Raw genomic sequence first — 14,507 nt, forward strand, 5'->3', positions numbered from 1 at the left:
CAGGAACAACGCTGGCCTTCTTGTCACAATCAGTCAGGATCTTGAGCTGCGTGCCAAATCTTAGCAAAACAAACGTGTCCCGGAATCCTGCGTGCTGACTCAGAACTGCCCATTCCCGGGACTTGAGGGTCAGGCTTGCGTTTCGTATTGCCCCAGCTCCCGGAGACAAGTGATTCCATGCAGGCGTCCGCTCTTGTGTAAAAAGAAGGGCCGTTTCTAGCCCTTTTGGCTGTGGAGGAAGGCCTGGAAATAGGAGAAGAAGAACCCAGCTTTAATACATGTTTTTAAAAACGTTGGTTTGGGGGGACAGGGCATGCTTGGGGTTGGCAGAACAGTTAGCTGCAGAGAGCCACGAGGATGAATGAATCCTCGACCCAAGAACGTGTCTTCATTTTCTCAGGGAACTCAGTGTGGTGTCACCCCCTTCCTCTCCTGCAGAATTTCAGTCTGTTTTCCCTCCCCAGGACTTCCCAGCTCCCCCAGGAACTCCTGCTTAGCCGCAGCCCTCTCCACCAGGGACTTGGCGCGGTGCTGCCGGGTCCTAGCAGTTCAGTCAGGGTCCCCACATTTCCAGCAGCACCTGAGAATGAGCACAGAAGGGACCAGCTCTGGTGGTGCTCAGTGTGGATGCAATAGCTGGTTCCTCCTAGCGCCACTAGACTCCCCGCGCCTGGCATTGGAGAAGCAGCCCGGGGGAGATGAGCAGGCAGCCCTTGGCCCTCTCTGCTTCGGTCTCGGGCCTGGCAGCGAGCTCCCTGGTACACTTTCTTTCTTTCATTTTAAATTTCCAAAGCAAAAGGCAAGGAAATGGTTTTGAGAACACAGGGCTCCTCCAGGTGCAAGTGGCTGGGAAATATGACGCCTGGTTAGTGCAGGATGCCTGGGACGGGAGCACAGGGTGGAAGGGGAGCAGCAGGATTTGCAGGGATGGGGTAGGAATGATGGAAGAGGTGCTGGGATTCGCAGGAAGGACTTGGGGCCAGCAGGATCCATGACTTTTAAACCTTTGGTTGGTTGCTCCTCCTGCCAGCCATTGCCTTCGCGCTGACGCTGAGCACAGCAGCCGGAACCTTAAACCGCCGACTCAGCCTTTCCAGACGACTGTCCCCCTTTCACGAGTCTGCTTTGTCTTGCGTACCCCCAAGTCACACCTCCTGGCTTACAAACGCAGACATAAAAATACAAAAGTGTCACAGCACATTGTTACTGAAAAATGGCCGCTTTTCTCGTTGTTACCATGTCATTACCAAATAAATCAACTGGAACATAAATCCCGTACTGACATTCAGGGTGTAGAGCGGTGTAAACAAGTCATTGTCTCTATGAAATTTTAGCTTGTTCTGACGTCGCTAATGCATTTTCTATAGCCTGCTGTAAAACCAGGCAAATCTCTAGATGAGTTGATGTACCCCCTGGAAGACCTCTCTGTACCCCCAGGAGTACATGCTTGAGAACCACTGCCTTAAACCATGTGCGCGCGTTCCTGGCGTGTACATGGGCACTGGGCAGCACCGAGCCAGAGGGAGGCAAACAAAGTCTCCCTTATTAGTGAGTGAGGCAAAGGCCGTTCGACCAGACTGTACGTTCCCTCTTCCTGGAGAGGGTGTGGGCAGAGAGCTGCACATAACTGCACACAGCAGCTTTCTAAGCAGAGAGGGATTCATACACGCACTGTGTGCTCCCCCCCCCGCCCACACACACACACCCACTCTGGGCTTCCAGGCAGACGGGCGGAGTCAAGACTCAGAAGGGCTGGACTGATCTTCCTCTCTTACACAGAGAATTACGAGCCAGCGTGTTGGTTCAGCGTGGTGGCTGGGAAAGTTGTCTGCTAGCTACCTTGGAAGATGGTCTGAGTCTCTCTCTTCTTCTTCCCAAGGAGTCCCCTAGCCGCCGAGCTCCCAGGACCCCAGCAGGTAACTATTATCTCTTTCTTTCACTAGCTTTTAAGCACAGCAGCGTCTTGTTCTTAGAGATGATCTCCAGGTGCAAAATTTGGATTTGGCCCCTGAATTTCAAACATGCTCAAGCGCAGGAGGGTCTGATTAATCTCCCAAGTAGTGTAGCTTGATAGAGTCTTATTTCCTGGGCTCTTAGTCCAGTCTCGCCTTCTGAAAACACAACTCCTGCCAGAAGGAAAAAGCACGGGTGCATGTGCTGTTGCTGAGATCTTTAGCCACCAAGAGTGAGGGGCCATGTGATTTTTCTCATCTCTTCTGTGTGTCCATGTCTTCCCCGTCTATCATCATGTTTTGTTTTGCCTCATTCTGCGGTCACCGCGTTTCCCCTTTCAGCTATCCCTCCCTCCCTCCCTGAGCCGAGTCACGGAAGAGACAGAGCTACAGGGTGAATGGGAGCTTTTGGTCCTTAGTTCCCCCGTGCGCCTCCATGTCAGATAGTCGCCCCCGTGCTTCAGGAAAAGTGACTAATTTATTCCTGAACCATCTTTGAAAGATGATTACAGATGAATGTTCAAAAGTTAAGAAAGTCCCTGCTCCTGTTCCAGCAGCAGCCTTAACCTGCCTGGGCTAGATCCTCATTCACTTTCACATGTCCATGGAGTAAGTGATTGATTGACAGCAGCATAAATGAAATCAGAATCTAGTCTCTTGCCTTTGCTGTAGGTTTGTTTCCAGGCCAGGGTTGCTGGCCCTGATATGGTATTGGATGATGGCTGCTTTGGCACTGGGATCTCTCAGCCTTCTGCCATGAGAGCAGCTCTCCTCGCTGGCCCTGGCATAAGTGCTTTGGTGTTAGTGCTGGAGTGGGGAAGGCACGCGACCACTCGGAAATTAGCTCCCTGCAGATAGAATTCTTTCTGACATTCGAGCAGCTAGCAGTAAAACTGGTTACGGACCCGTTCCACAAAATGGGCAGCTCAGCAATCGCCACCTTATCCTTTGTGGAGTTAGTATAAGCCCAGCCTGCAATGTTCCTTCTCTAAATTGAAGGGGGAGGGGGGAGGGAGTCATTAACAGAAGTTTAAGGTGAAATAATTGAAAAGAAAAATCTCTTTGTAGTGTGTCCTTACGGAGCTTAGGGTTTGTTATACAGCCCAGCTGGGATACCAGGCTACCTCTGGGGGAGTGAGAGCAGAATATTGGCTAATGATAGGAGAGACGCCCTGGAGGTGGGGAATAGACCCTCTGACATGTGGCTTCCTAGGGCTGAGATCCGGAGTGGGTGAGCGTGATGGTGCAAAACCTCGCTAATCAGAACTGTGCTACAGAACGTAGGAAGCTACCCTGAGCCCTCTCCCACTGGGGCCCTGCCCTCACCGCAGACAAAAGGAAGGGAGAGGAACATCTGTTCCTAAGTGCAGCTTGCTTCCTCCCTGGTGACATTTAATATCTTATAAACGGGGGTGAGATTCCGTGCCCAGGAGAGCGAGGGTCTGGCAGCGCTGGCTGGAATCAGGCATTTTATGCAAGTGCCCCATTCCGGCAATGGACAATTACTCTAACTTGCCCCAGCCTCTATTTATTCCAAACCTTTCACCTCTCTCAGCTCTGCCTATGCATCTCAGTCCTAAGGTGCAACACTCCGTGTTACTCCAGTGCAGAGCACAGAGTCCTGAATTAGTTGGGCCACGTGCTGTTTCCAGTGGTGATGTTGATACCCATCCAGTGGGCACTAAACTAAGCCCACCAACTTTCATTACTTTTTGTAACCTACTGCAGGCTAAGATTCGAAGCCAGATCGCCAAAGCGGACAGCACAGGGATGTACCCTGCTCGGTGCCACTTAGCCCAACATTTTCAGAATTAAGCCAGGCCTAATTTGCATGCGCCATCACCACACGTGTGCACAGGATCACAGTAAATGCACCTACAAATGACCATGTAGGTGTGTGTCTGTCCGTTTGCAGGCACATTACCACAGCTGCATGCATGGTTGCAGGAACGGCACACGTTAGGTGCTCCACTGACTATGCATTTTTGCCACAAGCACCATTTTCAAAAATTGGTGGGTCCTTCTCTCCTATGGGGTGTTTCCTTAGGCAAATCATACTACTACATTATGGGCAGATAGGTATTGGGACAGTTCGGACACAAATACAGTGCCACTGAATCTTGGTCTTGAGCCCCAAGCAGGGACAGTGGAGAAGGACTGGATGACCTAGGCCTCATCCATCTTATACCTCTGTGCTTCTAAGCCGAGTGCTGGTGGGATCTTCAGAGACTTCGTAGCACTAATGCGCACTCATGTCGCAGAGGGCGAATGTGCTGTACTGCAGCGATTCCCAGGCACGGTGGTTGCATAAACAGCCCGTGTTTCAAGAAATCCCTTCAAGGCTCTGCTGTGGGTGCAGCCTGTCCTTTGAATCTGCATGAGCCTTGACCTAATGTCCCCACCATTAGCTGAGATTACGGCTCTTATCTGCAGGGCCCTTAAGGCTTGACATCTTGGTTCCTCCTGCCCTACCTTTGCTGGTATTAGTGTGACGACAAGCGCCTGCAAGAGTGGAAGTACTTGCTGAGCAGCACCAGAGATAAAGCTCCAGAGTGACATGGCACGCAGGGCGCCAGCCAGGGCTCCGTTAGAGGGCTTGTGCCGGCAGGTGCACATGCCATATTGATAGTTCTGGGAATGGAAATAACAGTCAGGATCCATTTAGAGCTTGGGCCAAAATAATTCCATCCTGCTCTCTCCCCGGGCTTAGCTGAGGTGGCCAACATTTACTAGCACATGCACCGGAGAGGGAGATCGGCTTGTGCATTTCATCCACACACCTCAGACAGAACAAGTTTTCAGTGCCGAGCCGGGACGGACTCTCCCCTAGGGGGAGGAGAATCAGAGCTGTGTCTCTGGGCCATTTGTGATGGACAAGGCGCATCGCTGAGACTGCAAACGAGGACATATATTTTCTCCCAGACTGATACCTACTTAGAATGCCCACCGCCATAGCCTCTAAGCGCCTCTTTGGGGCTACGGACTTCCCCGGGACCACTCCCCTGAGTAAGGATCGCAGGATCAGCCCCTAAGAGTGTGCACCATTTGTCACCCCCGGGGTTACTGGATCTACACCTTGACCAAGGTAACTTTCCTCTGCTGCTCCCCTAGAAGCTTGTTCTTCCCGGGGTTCTGTTTTTGATTCAGCCCCCACTGCATTTCTGGGGGGGCCGGGGCACAGAGCAGGTCGTCTTTGCTGAGCGCAGCCCCCACTATGCTGGAAGAGTAGCTTTTAACGTCAGTTGAAACGTGCCAGCGAATTCTTGCCCTGAAACACGCCTGAACCTGCTGATGACATAAGGAGGCCTCTCCCCTGCCATATGGAAGCGCATGGACCCGCATCACTTGCATGCCAATTTCAACCAGTCCTTCCTTCCAGCCACATCCTTCGTTAACAGGTGTGTGATGCAGGAGTGGGTGCAGCCTGGTCTGGGCCCTGGGCTCACCCAGGGAAATGTGTTTGCTCAGAACTTGGGAAAGACACATCTCTCCCCTTGCTGGTCACTCATTACCTGCAGCTCTATGGGGAAGGATGGGGGGTCCTGGGGGGGGGGGTGGCTGGGAGCAGAGCCAGTGACTCAGTCCCCTCTCAGAAGACCAGTCTAGCTGGCGTAACAGCCCTTACACCAACAAACCTCACCTACATCCCTCAGGATTTAATTACAAACAGCTCTGCTCAGTCCATCACACCTTGATTGTTCATAAGCAGACGGCTCAGAGAACCCCTAAGACAGGTCTTTGTCATGGTTGGTTCTGTTTAAACAAAGATTCGCCAGGCCCTACTTTGAATGTCCTTCCCCCTCGACCCTCCCATTTAGAAAGGAAGTGCTGTCCAATGGTTAGGACTTTAACCTAGGAACCGGGAGGCCCATGTTCAATTCCCTTCTCCACCACCGATTCTCTGTGTGACCTTGCGTGAGTCATTTAGCTGCTCATTGCCTCAGTTTCCCATCAGTCAAAAGGGAAACGTAGCACTCCCCTACCTCACCGGGGTGTGTGAGGATAAATGCATTAAAAGAGTGTGAGGTGCGCACATGCAGTGATGATGAGGGCCAGATAAGGACCTGAGAGAGAGAGAGATTGTCCCTCCGCTCCACTAAGCTCTGGGAACAAGATAACACCCCGGCCCTGGGCTCAGCTCTGAGAAAGCTCTGCAGAAGGAAGGAGGAGGCAGAGGGAGGTTTGCTCTGCAGACTAGCACACCCTGGAGTTCACTGGAGAGACATAAAAGAGGAGCAGACAGTGCGGGGGTGGATAAAAGACCAGAAAGATAAAGCACAGCCCATCAGTCCTACCTGATGGTGTCATCTGATGATTTTCTGGTAATTAAACTATTAACTCCATGACTCAGAAAGCCACGAGTATAGGAAGAGAGATGCCTCAAGGGCAGCAGAATTCAGTGGAAGATGCCACAGCATGAATCCTACAGCCCGGTGTTGTCAGAACCCAGCAGAGAAACTAGAAAAGTAGCTCCAGGATGGAGAGCGTTGATTGGACATTCCATCCCTAATCCCCAGGGAAATCCCCAGTGCAAACAGACGTGACACTGGCAGCCAGGGCCTTGAGTTTAAATCTGCAATTTTCCAAAGTGCTTAGAGGAATTAGGTACCCAACTTCCATTGACTGCATGGTGGATTTAGGCACCTAACTCTCCTGGTCTCATTTGAAACTCCCAGCCTAAAACAATATCTGTACTGATATTGTGGTAATCAGATGCTGAATTTCTCCTATGCAGGGTTGTTGTGGCCGTTTTGGTCCCGGGATATTAGAGAGACAAGATGGGTGAGGTAAAATCTTTTACTGGCCCAACTTCTGTTGATGAAAGAGACACGCTTTCGAGCTACACAGAGCTCTTCTCACTAATTTCAAAGATTTCCACTCAGCAACGCACACATCACGGTATAACTGGCCAGAATGCCCGGGTCGCGCTTTGTTCTCTCAAGTCATATAGTAATAATAAATAATTAACAATTAGTATTTTTACAGCGGCTTTTATCCAAGCCTTGCATGCGCTGGGCCTCCTGACAGCAGCTCTGCAAGGGCCACTTAACAGCGGGTAAATGGCGTTACATACATTTATTATATATGTATATACAGAGTTGGTAAGGTACTTAGTCAGCGCCACACAGCAAGTCAATGGAAGAGATGGAAATAGGGCTCCTGGCACCCAACCCCTTCTCTAAGCATCAAACCAAGCTTCTTTGTTTGAAATGTGCGTTCACGAGTTTACATTTCTGCCACGTCTGCCTTGCACAGAGTGCTTCAAAATACAGATGTCTGCAAAAGTAATACGCTATGCCAAGGACGAACCTTGATAAAAGTTTAAAACTTCAGCAGGGTTTCCAAATACATGAGACAGCAGCACCAGACAAGCTCCAGGCATGCAGGGTAGGGTTTGAAAAATCTCACCCGAAAGGCCATTCCGCCTGCTTGTGGCCCTGCTCTATTGCTGTCGATAATAAAAAGAGCAAAGTGCGGGGTGGAAGAGGCTGAGGCCTTTAATGTGACCTGAGAAACCAGAGGAGGAAAGTTGTATTTTCAGCCTAAGTTGGGAAAGGCCGGGAGTGAGATGGAAAGAGACAGTCGGTGATTCTGTAGTGCCAGGGGTAACTGGGAGGAGGGAGGGGGTTAGAGCAGGGCCGCCCAGAGGATTCCGGGGGCCCGGGGTCTTCGGCGTCAGGGGGCCCCCGCTTCAGCAGTAATTCGGCGGCGGGGGGCCCTTCCGTTCTGGGACCCGCCGCCGAAGTGCCCCGAAGACCCGCGGCGGGGGGCCCCCGCCACCGAATTACCGCCGAAGCGGGCCTGCCGCGGGTCTTCGGGGCACTTCGGCGGCGGGTCCCGGAACGGAAGGGCCCCCCGCCGCCAAATTACCGCCGAAGACCCAGCGGCGGGTCCCGCTTCGGCGATAATTCACCGGCGGGGAGTCCTTCCGCCCCGGAGCGGAACGACCCCCCCCACTCCGCCGGCGAAGACGGGAGAGGAAGAGTTTTCCGGGCCCCCTGGAGTGAGTAAAGGACCCCACTCCAGGGGCCCCGAAAAACACTCATGGGGACCCCTGCGGGGCCTGGAGCAAATTGCCCCTCTTGCCCCCCCCTCTGGGCGGCCCTGGGTTAGAGATGGGATGGGGAAGGTGAGGAGGGGGTAGGATGGGGGGAACCATGGAGGAGAAGGGAGGGGGAAGACATGGGGTGAGTGGGGAAGAGGGAATGAAGGGGATGGGATATATAATTATAGGGTCTTTTCTGGAGTGTACTGCTCTGTGCCCTGCTTTATCCGTAACTCTTTCTTTTTGTGGCAGAGAGGAGGAGGATGGAAGTCATGAGCAGCCCAAATCCCACCATGTTTGCCATCCCCAAGCACATCCTGGACATCTGGGTCATTGTGCTGATCATCCTGGCCACCATCCTGGTCATGACATCCATGGTGCTGTGCCCAGCCACGGCTGTCATCATCTACAGGGTGCGGACTCACCCCATACGCAACGGGGTCGTGTGAGAACAGAGCCCGGGGCCGGGTGGCCTCCCTCAGACAATGCTGGAGAAAAGACAGTGGGCGAAGCATGCAGCTCCCTGAGCTCACTCCATGTGAGGCAGTACCATGGAGGGGTGGGGACCAACGTGCCAGCCAGGGCATCGCAGGATGCACAGGCTGATACTCCTGGGACCAAAACTCCCTGTGTGTCGCCCAAATGCACCCAAGGGAGCTGGGTTAGTCACCCACTCCGACTGGTGACAAAGCTTTTTCTGGGGTCTGGATGGGTGAGCCCCCCGCAGTGGGTGCAGCGGCCCAGAATGCCCCTGTCTGGGCTTCACTTCATGCGCTCCAATCAAAATGGCCCCCTTGTATTTATCCGGCGAGCTACTCAGAAACGACAGGGAAACAGGCCAGGCGCCGCAGAGAAAATGTTCAACTTCTGAGAGCAAAGCTGTCGAAATGGTTTCCAGATGCGGTCGCTCTGGACGTTGAGCGACTCGCGCCGTGCCGCTCTCCCTCGCTGCGAGGGCAGGGGCTGGTGACCTCTGGCGCCTCCCAGCTGGGATCTCCCATCTGCATGTCCCAAGCTCCCCCAGGCACTGGAAAAGAACAAGGAAGGGAAGTGGGGTTCAGTGAAAGTAATTTATTTGGCATGGGGGGGAGGGGATCCATGTAAAGTGGCAAAAACGGGGGATGCATTTGGCTTCTGGGTTTGCAAAGCCTTGGGACCGTATCAGCATCATTAGCACAGTGAAGGGGCCAATCGCAGCTCTGTCAGTCTTGCTGTGTTGCAGGCATGTGGTACCAGAAATGTACTAGGATTGGTTTCAGAGGAAGGCCCTTTGGCTAACAGCTCTTGGGAGTGACACAGCATCATCCCCAAGCAGCCAGTCGCCCCTTTTCTGGGCTTGTCACCTTGTTTTGGTTTCTTAATATCTTTGTAATGAAAGGGCTAGATTGGCGCCCGCTGAGCGGGTCCAGCCGAGCTCAGTCCCGGGTTGCAATATGCCTCCACCCTGCTGTAGAGAGGCCCCTAGTCCAGGGCTGCGGGGCTTGTCCAGTCTGGGTGGTCCGTTCAGCCCTTGACCTCTCTCCAGAGATTGCCAACAGGGAGGCGTTACTATGGTGCTCTGTGTGACAGGGACACCCGGCCACTGGGAGCTGCGCTCATGGGACACAGACTCTCCCCAGCCGCCAGAGGGTAAATCTGTGCTGGATGTGAACCAGTGCTGAAGACCCCCCCACCACCAATGTCCTTAACGAGCGCAAGCCACGTAGTTCTCCTGCAGCCCCTCTGCTCTTCCTCGCCCAAAGATGGGGAGGAAATGGTTAACGAAACAGGAGACTGCAAATTCCAAGCCAGCGCCCAGAGAGAAAGTGCAGTGAGGGGGAAGAAGTGAGCCCCTCTTAGTACTCAGCAGCCAGTCTGGATTGGGGCCACCCTCTGGATATAGGTTATAGACTCAAAGCTAGAAGGCAGCACAGGGTTATTTTATCCTCACCTGTAACGGGCAGCTGAGACTGCTTGGACAGAACATTCCTAGGTATGTGAGTGCAAAGGGATGCATTAGGGCTAGCATGGCAGTGCACTCCCCCTTCTCACTGGGAGAACCAGCTCACAATCCACGGCAGTGAGTTTGCAAGCCTTGTTCTTGGGGGGGGGGGGGTATTTCTGTGCAGTGGAAAAGCCCTGCGTACTATGGTACAGTTAGCAGCCAGTGCCCAGGAGAGGGAGGCCAAGGACTGGGAAAACTCAAGACAGGAGTGCTTTGGCCCTACTATGTGTTGGACCCAGGCACGGAATAGCAGGGGACACTCCCAGGGGTTCGTGAGCTGCGTCCTAAGACTGGAATAACAGGGGAAGGGACGGTTGCTGCAGCTTGGGACTATGTGTGGAAAGGCTGCCCAGAATCTGGCTGCAGCCATTGCTCGCTGGCTGTTGCTTTCCCAGACACTAAAACTCAAAACTTAAGCTGCCAAATTTGCACCTTTTGAGGTGCAAGAAAAAGTTATGGGGGAAAAAAAGGAACAGGAGGGTGAATGCAATGTACATAGGAAAAGTGTGACATAAATGTATTTATAGGATGTGCGTGAGCAAAATCACCATCATGTAAGCTGTGATATTGCACCAACCCATGGAATAAATGGACTTTATTCTACACGTGTGGATGTCGTGATGTTCCATCAGTGCTAAGGACATTATTGGGTCCATAAATCCTTCGTACACTGAGCTCACCGGCAGCGTTGCCTGCACTCCCTGCCTGTCCTGAGCCATGGCCCTGGTTTTGTTGATGTGTGAGATGAGGAACTCCTCAAGGCATGGACCATCTCTTCTTCTGTGCTCTGTAACAGATTGTGTATGTCATCAGCGCACCACATTACAGAGGTAGGTACAGCTACAAAAAGAGAGATGAATATGCTTAATAAAGTAAATAGCGTCAGATGGAAAACAAACGGGTAAGATAAAATCCCACAGAACTCTTAACAAAAGCCAGACCTACCCATATGGCACGCAAAGTGCTTGCTGGGGTGCTGCAGCATGAGGTTTTATTTTCTCATGGGCAGGCTGATCTGTGTAACTGACTCCTCTCCCCAGACATCTTGTGACCACCACAACCTCACTGCATGAAGCACAGCATGTCTCTTGGTGCAGGGCTTTTGTTTACATCTTGGGTTTGAAACCAGCTTTACGTGAGCAAACAGGAGACGGGGCTAAGTCAGAAGGCTGTGGTGTGGGAAAGTGGTGGAAACGTGCAGGTTTCTGAGACCACAGAGAGGCAGTGGGAAGCTGTTACCTTTACCTACATCCTGTTTCTGCCCTCAGAGGCGCTAACGGGAGATAGAAAAATGCTGACGATACCGTGATGCAGCTTGGACAGGGACATTCCACTGCTGATGTTCTTTCAGCAGAATCGTCTCAGGCTGGGTAGCATTTTCCAGTGAAGCTTGATGAGGTGCTGGGCCTGAAGGCACCTATGGACGGTGCGGTAGTACAGGCCGTGCAGTGTGCTCAGACCATGGGAATGACAGCATGAGGTACAGGGCGATGGAGAATCGGGTCCTAAGTCAGTGATGGAGGCAGGAACGGAACCCTAGAGTCCTGACTCCTACCTGCTCTGCGCCAGGCACTGGAGTATTCTCCTTTCCATAGAGTGTTTCAAAGCATTTTAGTTTACAAAGTAATGAGTTAGGCCAGGCCTGCGCAGGGGACACACAGCTGCCATTGCATGATAAGCAACAGCTCTCACGTTGTTTAGCCAGGAGGCTGGGGTTATCCCTTGGGATCTTTAGCCTCCACCTGGACAGTGACTAGGAATGAGCAGAGAGAACCTTGGTTTAACATCTGTGTTTCCCGCTGCTACTCAGTCCTGTGGGCCCCTGGGTTCGGAACGTCTGAGCTTTCCATTCCTGGGCATAACATGTCTGATCCCCATGCAGCTCAGATGCACACCAGACACCACAGTTGTTGGGAAATGCCACCTGGGCTCTAACACGGTCTTGGGGCAAGTGGATAGTGATCTGTGCCACAGGAACGATGCAGCTGCTTAAATGAGAAGAGATCAGCGTCCTGCTTACCATGAAGGAAACCTCGATACTATGGTAACATGGGGGTATTTACTGAGTTACCATAGCAACGGTATGGCATCTCCACTAGAAACAATGTTAAATCCAAAACAATCCATGGTCATTCTAGAGGACTTATTTGTGATGACATCATGACTGGTGTAGAGAAAGTAGATAAGGAAGTGTTGTTTACTCCTCATAACACAAGCACTAGGGGTCACCAAATGAAATTAATAGGCAGCAGGTTTAAAACAATAAAAGGAAGTATTTGTTCACACAATGCACAGTCAACCTGTGGAATTCCTTGCCAGAGGATGTTGTGAAGGCCAAGACCATAACAGGGTTCAAAAAAGAACTAGATAAGTTCATGGAGGATCAGTCCATCAATGGCTATTAGCCAGGGTGGGCAGGAATGGGGTCCCTAGCCTGTGTTTGCTAGAAGCTGAGAATGGGCAACAGGGGTGGATCACTAGATGATTCCCTGTTCTGTTCATTCCCTCTGGGGCATCTGGCATTAGCCACTGTTGGAAGACAGGATATGGGCTAGATGGACCTTTGGTCTGACCCAGTAGGCCCATTCTTATGTACTTATGGTGGATAACATGTTAGGCCCCCAATTATTACGCTTAGCCTGAGTGACACAGTCTTGCAGAGAGGGTGTAACAGAGCCATGTGGGGAAGAAGGCACTTTGCTTACTTGCTTTCCGCGGCTGGCCAGCAGGGTAACTGTATATGGCTAGAGCGGAGGATGGGCTGGGGCAGAGAGAGCGCGAGAACTGCCCAGGCAAAGATTTAAAAGTAATACAGCTGCAATGAAATGAAATGGAACTGTTCCCCTGATCCCCAATGTGCCAGCGGATCCGGCTGTGCTCCCAATTCAGCGAGTCCCTGGCACGGTCACAAGATGCTCACTCGCGGCACTGCCAGGCACATCTGGCACCACTCGCAGATCCTGCTCTCTTTCATTGCCGAGCACACCGGGCACTTCCTCCTCTGCTCCTGAGCACTCCTGACACGCCATCAGGCATCATTTCCTGGGCAGCCTGATGGCCCAACCAGCTCAGCCTAGCTTGTGTTTACATTGGCAAGACAGGGTTGTTCACGGGAGGTGGGAAGCTCACCAGTCAAAGGGTTAAAGAAATACAATTCTCGAAGTGGTTTTATTCGCCTTCTCCAGGTAACTGGGTGTTGTAAGGCTATGCACAGAAACCAACGGGGTCTGATGGCTAACCATGATGAGAACAAAGCTGGATTTGCCACCATGCAGGTGCGTGTGTGTGCATATGCATGCGGACACTAGTGCCCGCTCATGCAACTCGCCTCTTCTCACTTTCACATTTGATGGCTCCCACAAGAGTTTAAACAAGCACGTGCAGAACGTGCCTCTCTGCCTGGGGGCCTCGGTGCAGGTCATGTTCTGTAACCATCACTTTGTCAGGCCAGGAAAACGGGAACCAAATGTTGTAGCCGCTGCAGTTTAATGGCAAGACATTGAGGGTTGGATCCAAAACCTGCTGACGTTAATGGACATCTTTCCAAAGAAGAGCTGTTGAGTGCGGGATCGTGACAAGTACATCTGTGGTAGCTCACCATATTTTTATATATTTATATAAACGGGGAAGCCATGCGCTGCTCAGGCTCCAAATTATGAACGTGCAAATGGAACAAAGTCAAAACCAAGAGCTTCAGTTCTTGTCAAGGGATTTATTTGGACAACTGGTTATGATTAGTCCTAAATTCATAGGAAACAATTATTCCCAAGAAAACATCAGCAGATGCAATTACTGAAAGAGCTAATAGAGTTTCTTTTTGAATGACCAGTTGGTGATGTATCGGGGCGCAGGGGCTCAGCTTGTGGAGAAGGAGAGGGATTGGATTAGCTCTCCCCAGAGGAACAAGAAAGCGCTGCTCAGGAAATGCGCCTGTCCCTGGAGAGCGCGTGCCTCATTTTGCCAGAGTACACAGTGCCCAGGAAATACTTGTTTACTCCCAGCAAACACACAGCTCAGGAAATGCTTCCAGCCCCAGACCTCACGCAGCCCAGGTTGTTAGAGGACAGGCTGCCCAAGAGACACCCTGCTTCTCTCTAGGGAACAGGATGTCCATGGCCGCAGGGGACACTGTTCAGGAGATACAGGCATGTTCCCAGAGAACACACAGCCCATAGTGCCACCTGGCCTATGATGGGCTTCCAATCCAGCTCTGAAAGAGTGCCATGCTGGGGAAAGGCAGAGGGTGGGGGAGCCCTTCCCAGCACCCCCTGAGGACAACAGTTCTGAGAGCAGGAGAAATCCGTTTTCCTTCCCCCTGCATTTAGTGCCGATCCTGCTGCAGCTGGGGCCTCCTCCACCCTCCCACTTGGAAGGGGCTCTGCTCCTTGCCTTCTTGACTTGCTCCACCATCTTTGATTCCTTTTGTGGCCTCTGGCCATGTGTTTCCAGCGGCCCTGGCCCCTGGCCCTGGGTAGTTACGGGGCACCGTGCCTCCAGACTGAGCGGTGGGAGAACGAACACAGCA

General features: G+C 52.2%; 2 protein-coding genes across 6 annotated transcripts in view; one reads left to right on the forward strand and one right to left on the reverse strand.

Moving 5' to 3' along the window:
- The window catches only part of SMIM3 (small integral membrane protein 3), a 15,642-nt gene extending 5,055 nt beyond the window's left edge, over window positions 1–10,587 (forward strand). The window contains exons 2-4 of one of the 2 annotated variants that reach the window (XM_045026459.1): window positions 1,780–1,916; window positions 6,939–7,008; window positions 8,251–10,587. In XM_045026459.1, the coding sequence (XP_044882394.1) occupies window positions 8,262–8,447 (186 nt within the window). In that variant the 5' untranslated portion in view covers window positions 1,780–1,916; window positions 6,939–7,008; window positions 8,251–8,261 and the 3' untranslated portion in view covers window positions 8,448–10,587. The remainder of the gene's footprint in view (window positions 1–1,779; window positions 1,917–6,938; window positions 7,009–8,250) is intronic. The other variant, XM_045026458.1, reaches the window with a different exon arrangement.
- The window catches only part of TNIP1 (TNFAIP3 interacting protein 1), an 89,315-nt gene continuing 83,335 nt past the window's right edge, over window positions 8,528–14,507 (reverse strand). For 2 of the 4 annotated variants that reach the window (XM_045026444.1, XM_045026445.1), the window contains exons 18-19: window positions 10,663–10,769; window positions 8,528–9,025 (exon numbers count right to left, since the gene is read on the reverse strand). In XM_045026444.1, coding sequence (XP_044882379.1) covers window positions 8,528–9,025; window positions 10,663–10,769 — 605 coding nt within the window. Of the gene's footprint in view, window positions 9,026–10,651; window positions 10,823–14,507 lie in introns of all 4 variants that reach the window. The other 2 variants (XM_045026446.1, XM_045026447.1) reach the window with 2 other exon arrangements.

The sequence above is a fragment of the Mauremys mutica genome, chromosome 8 (assembly GCF_020497125.1).
Source record: "Mauremys mutica isolate MM-2020 ecotype Southern chromosome 8, ASM2049712v1, whole genome shotgun sequence".
Taxonomy (NCBI): Eukaryota; Metazoa; Chordata; order Testudines; family Geoemydidae; genus Mauremys; species Mauremys mutica.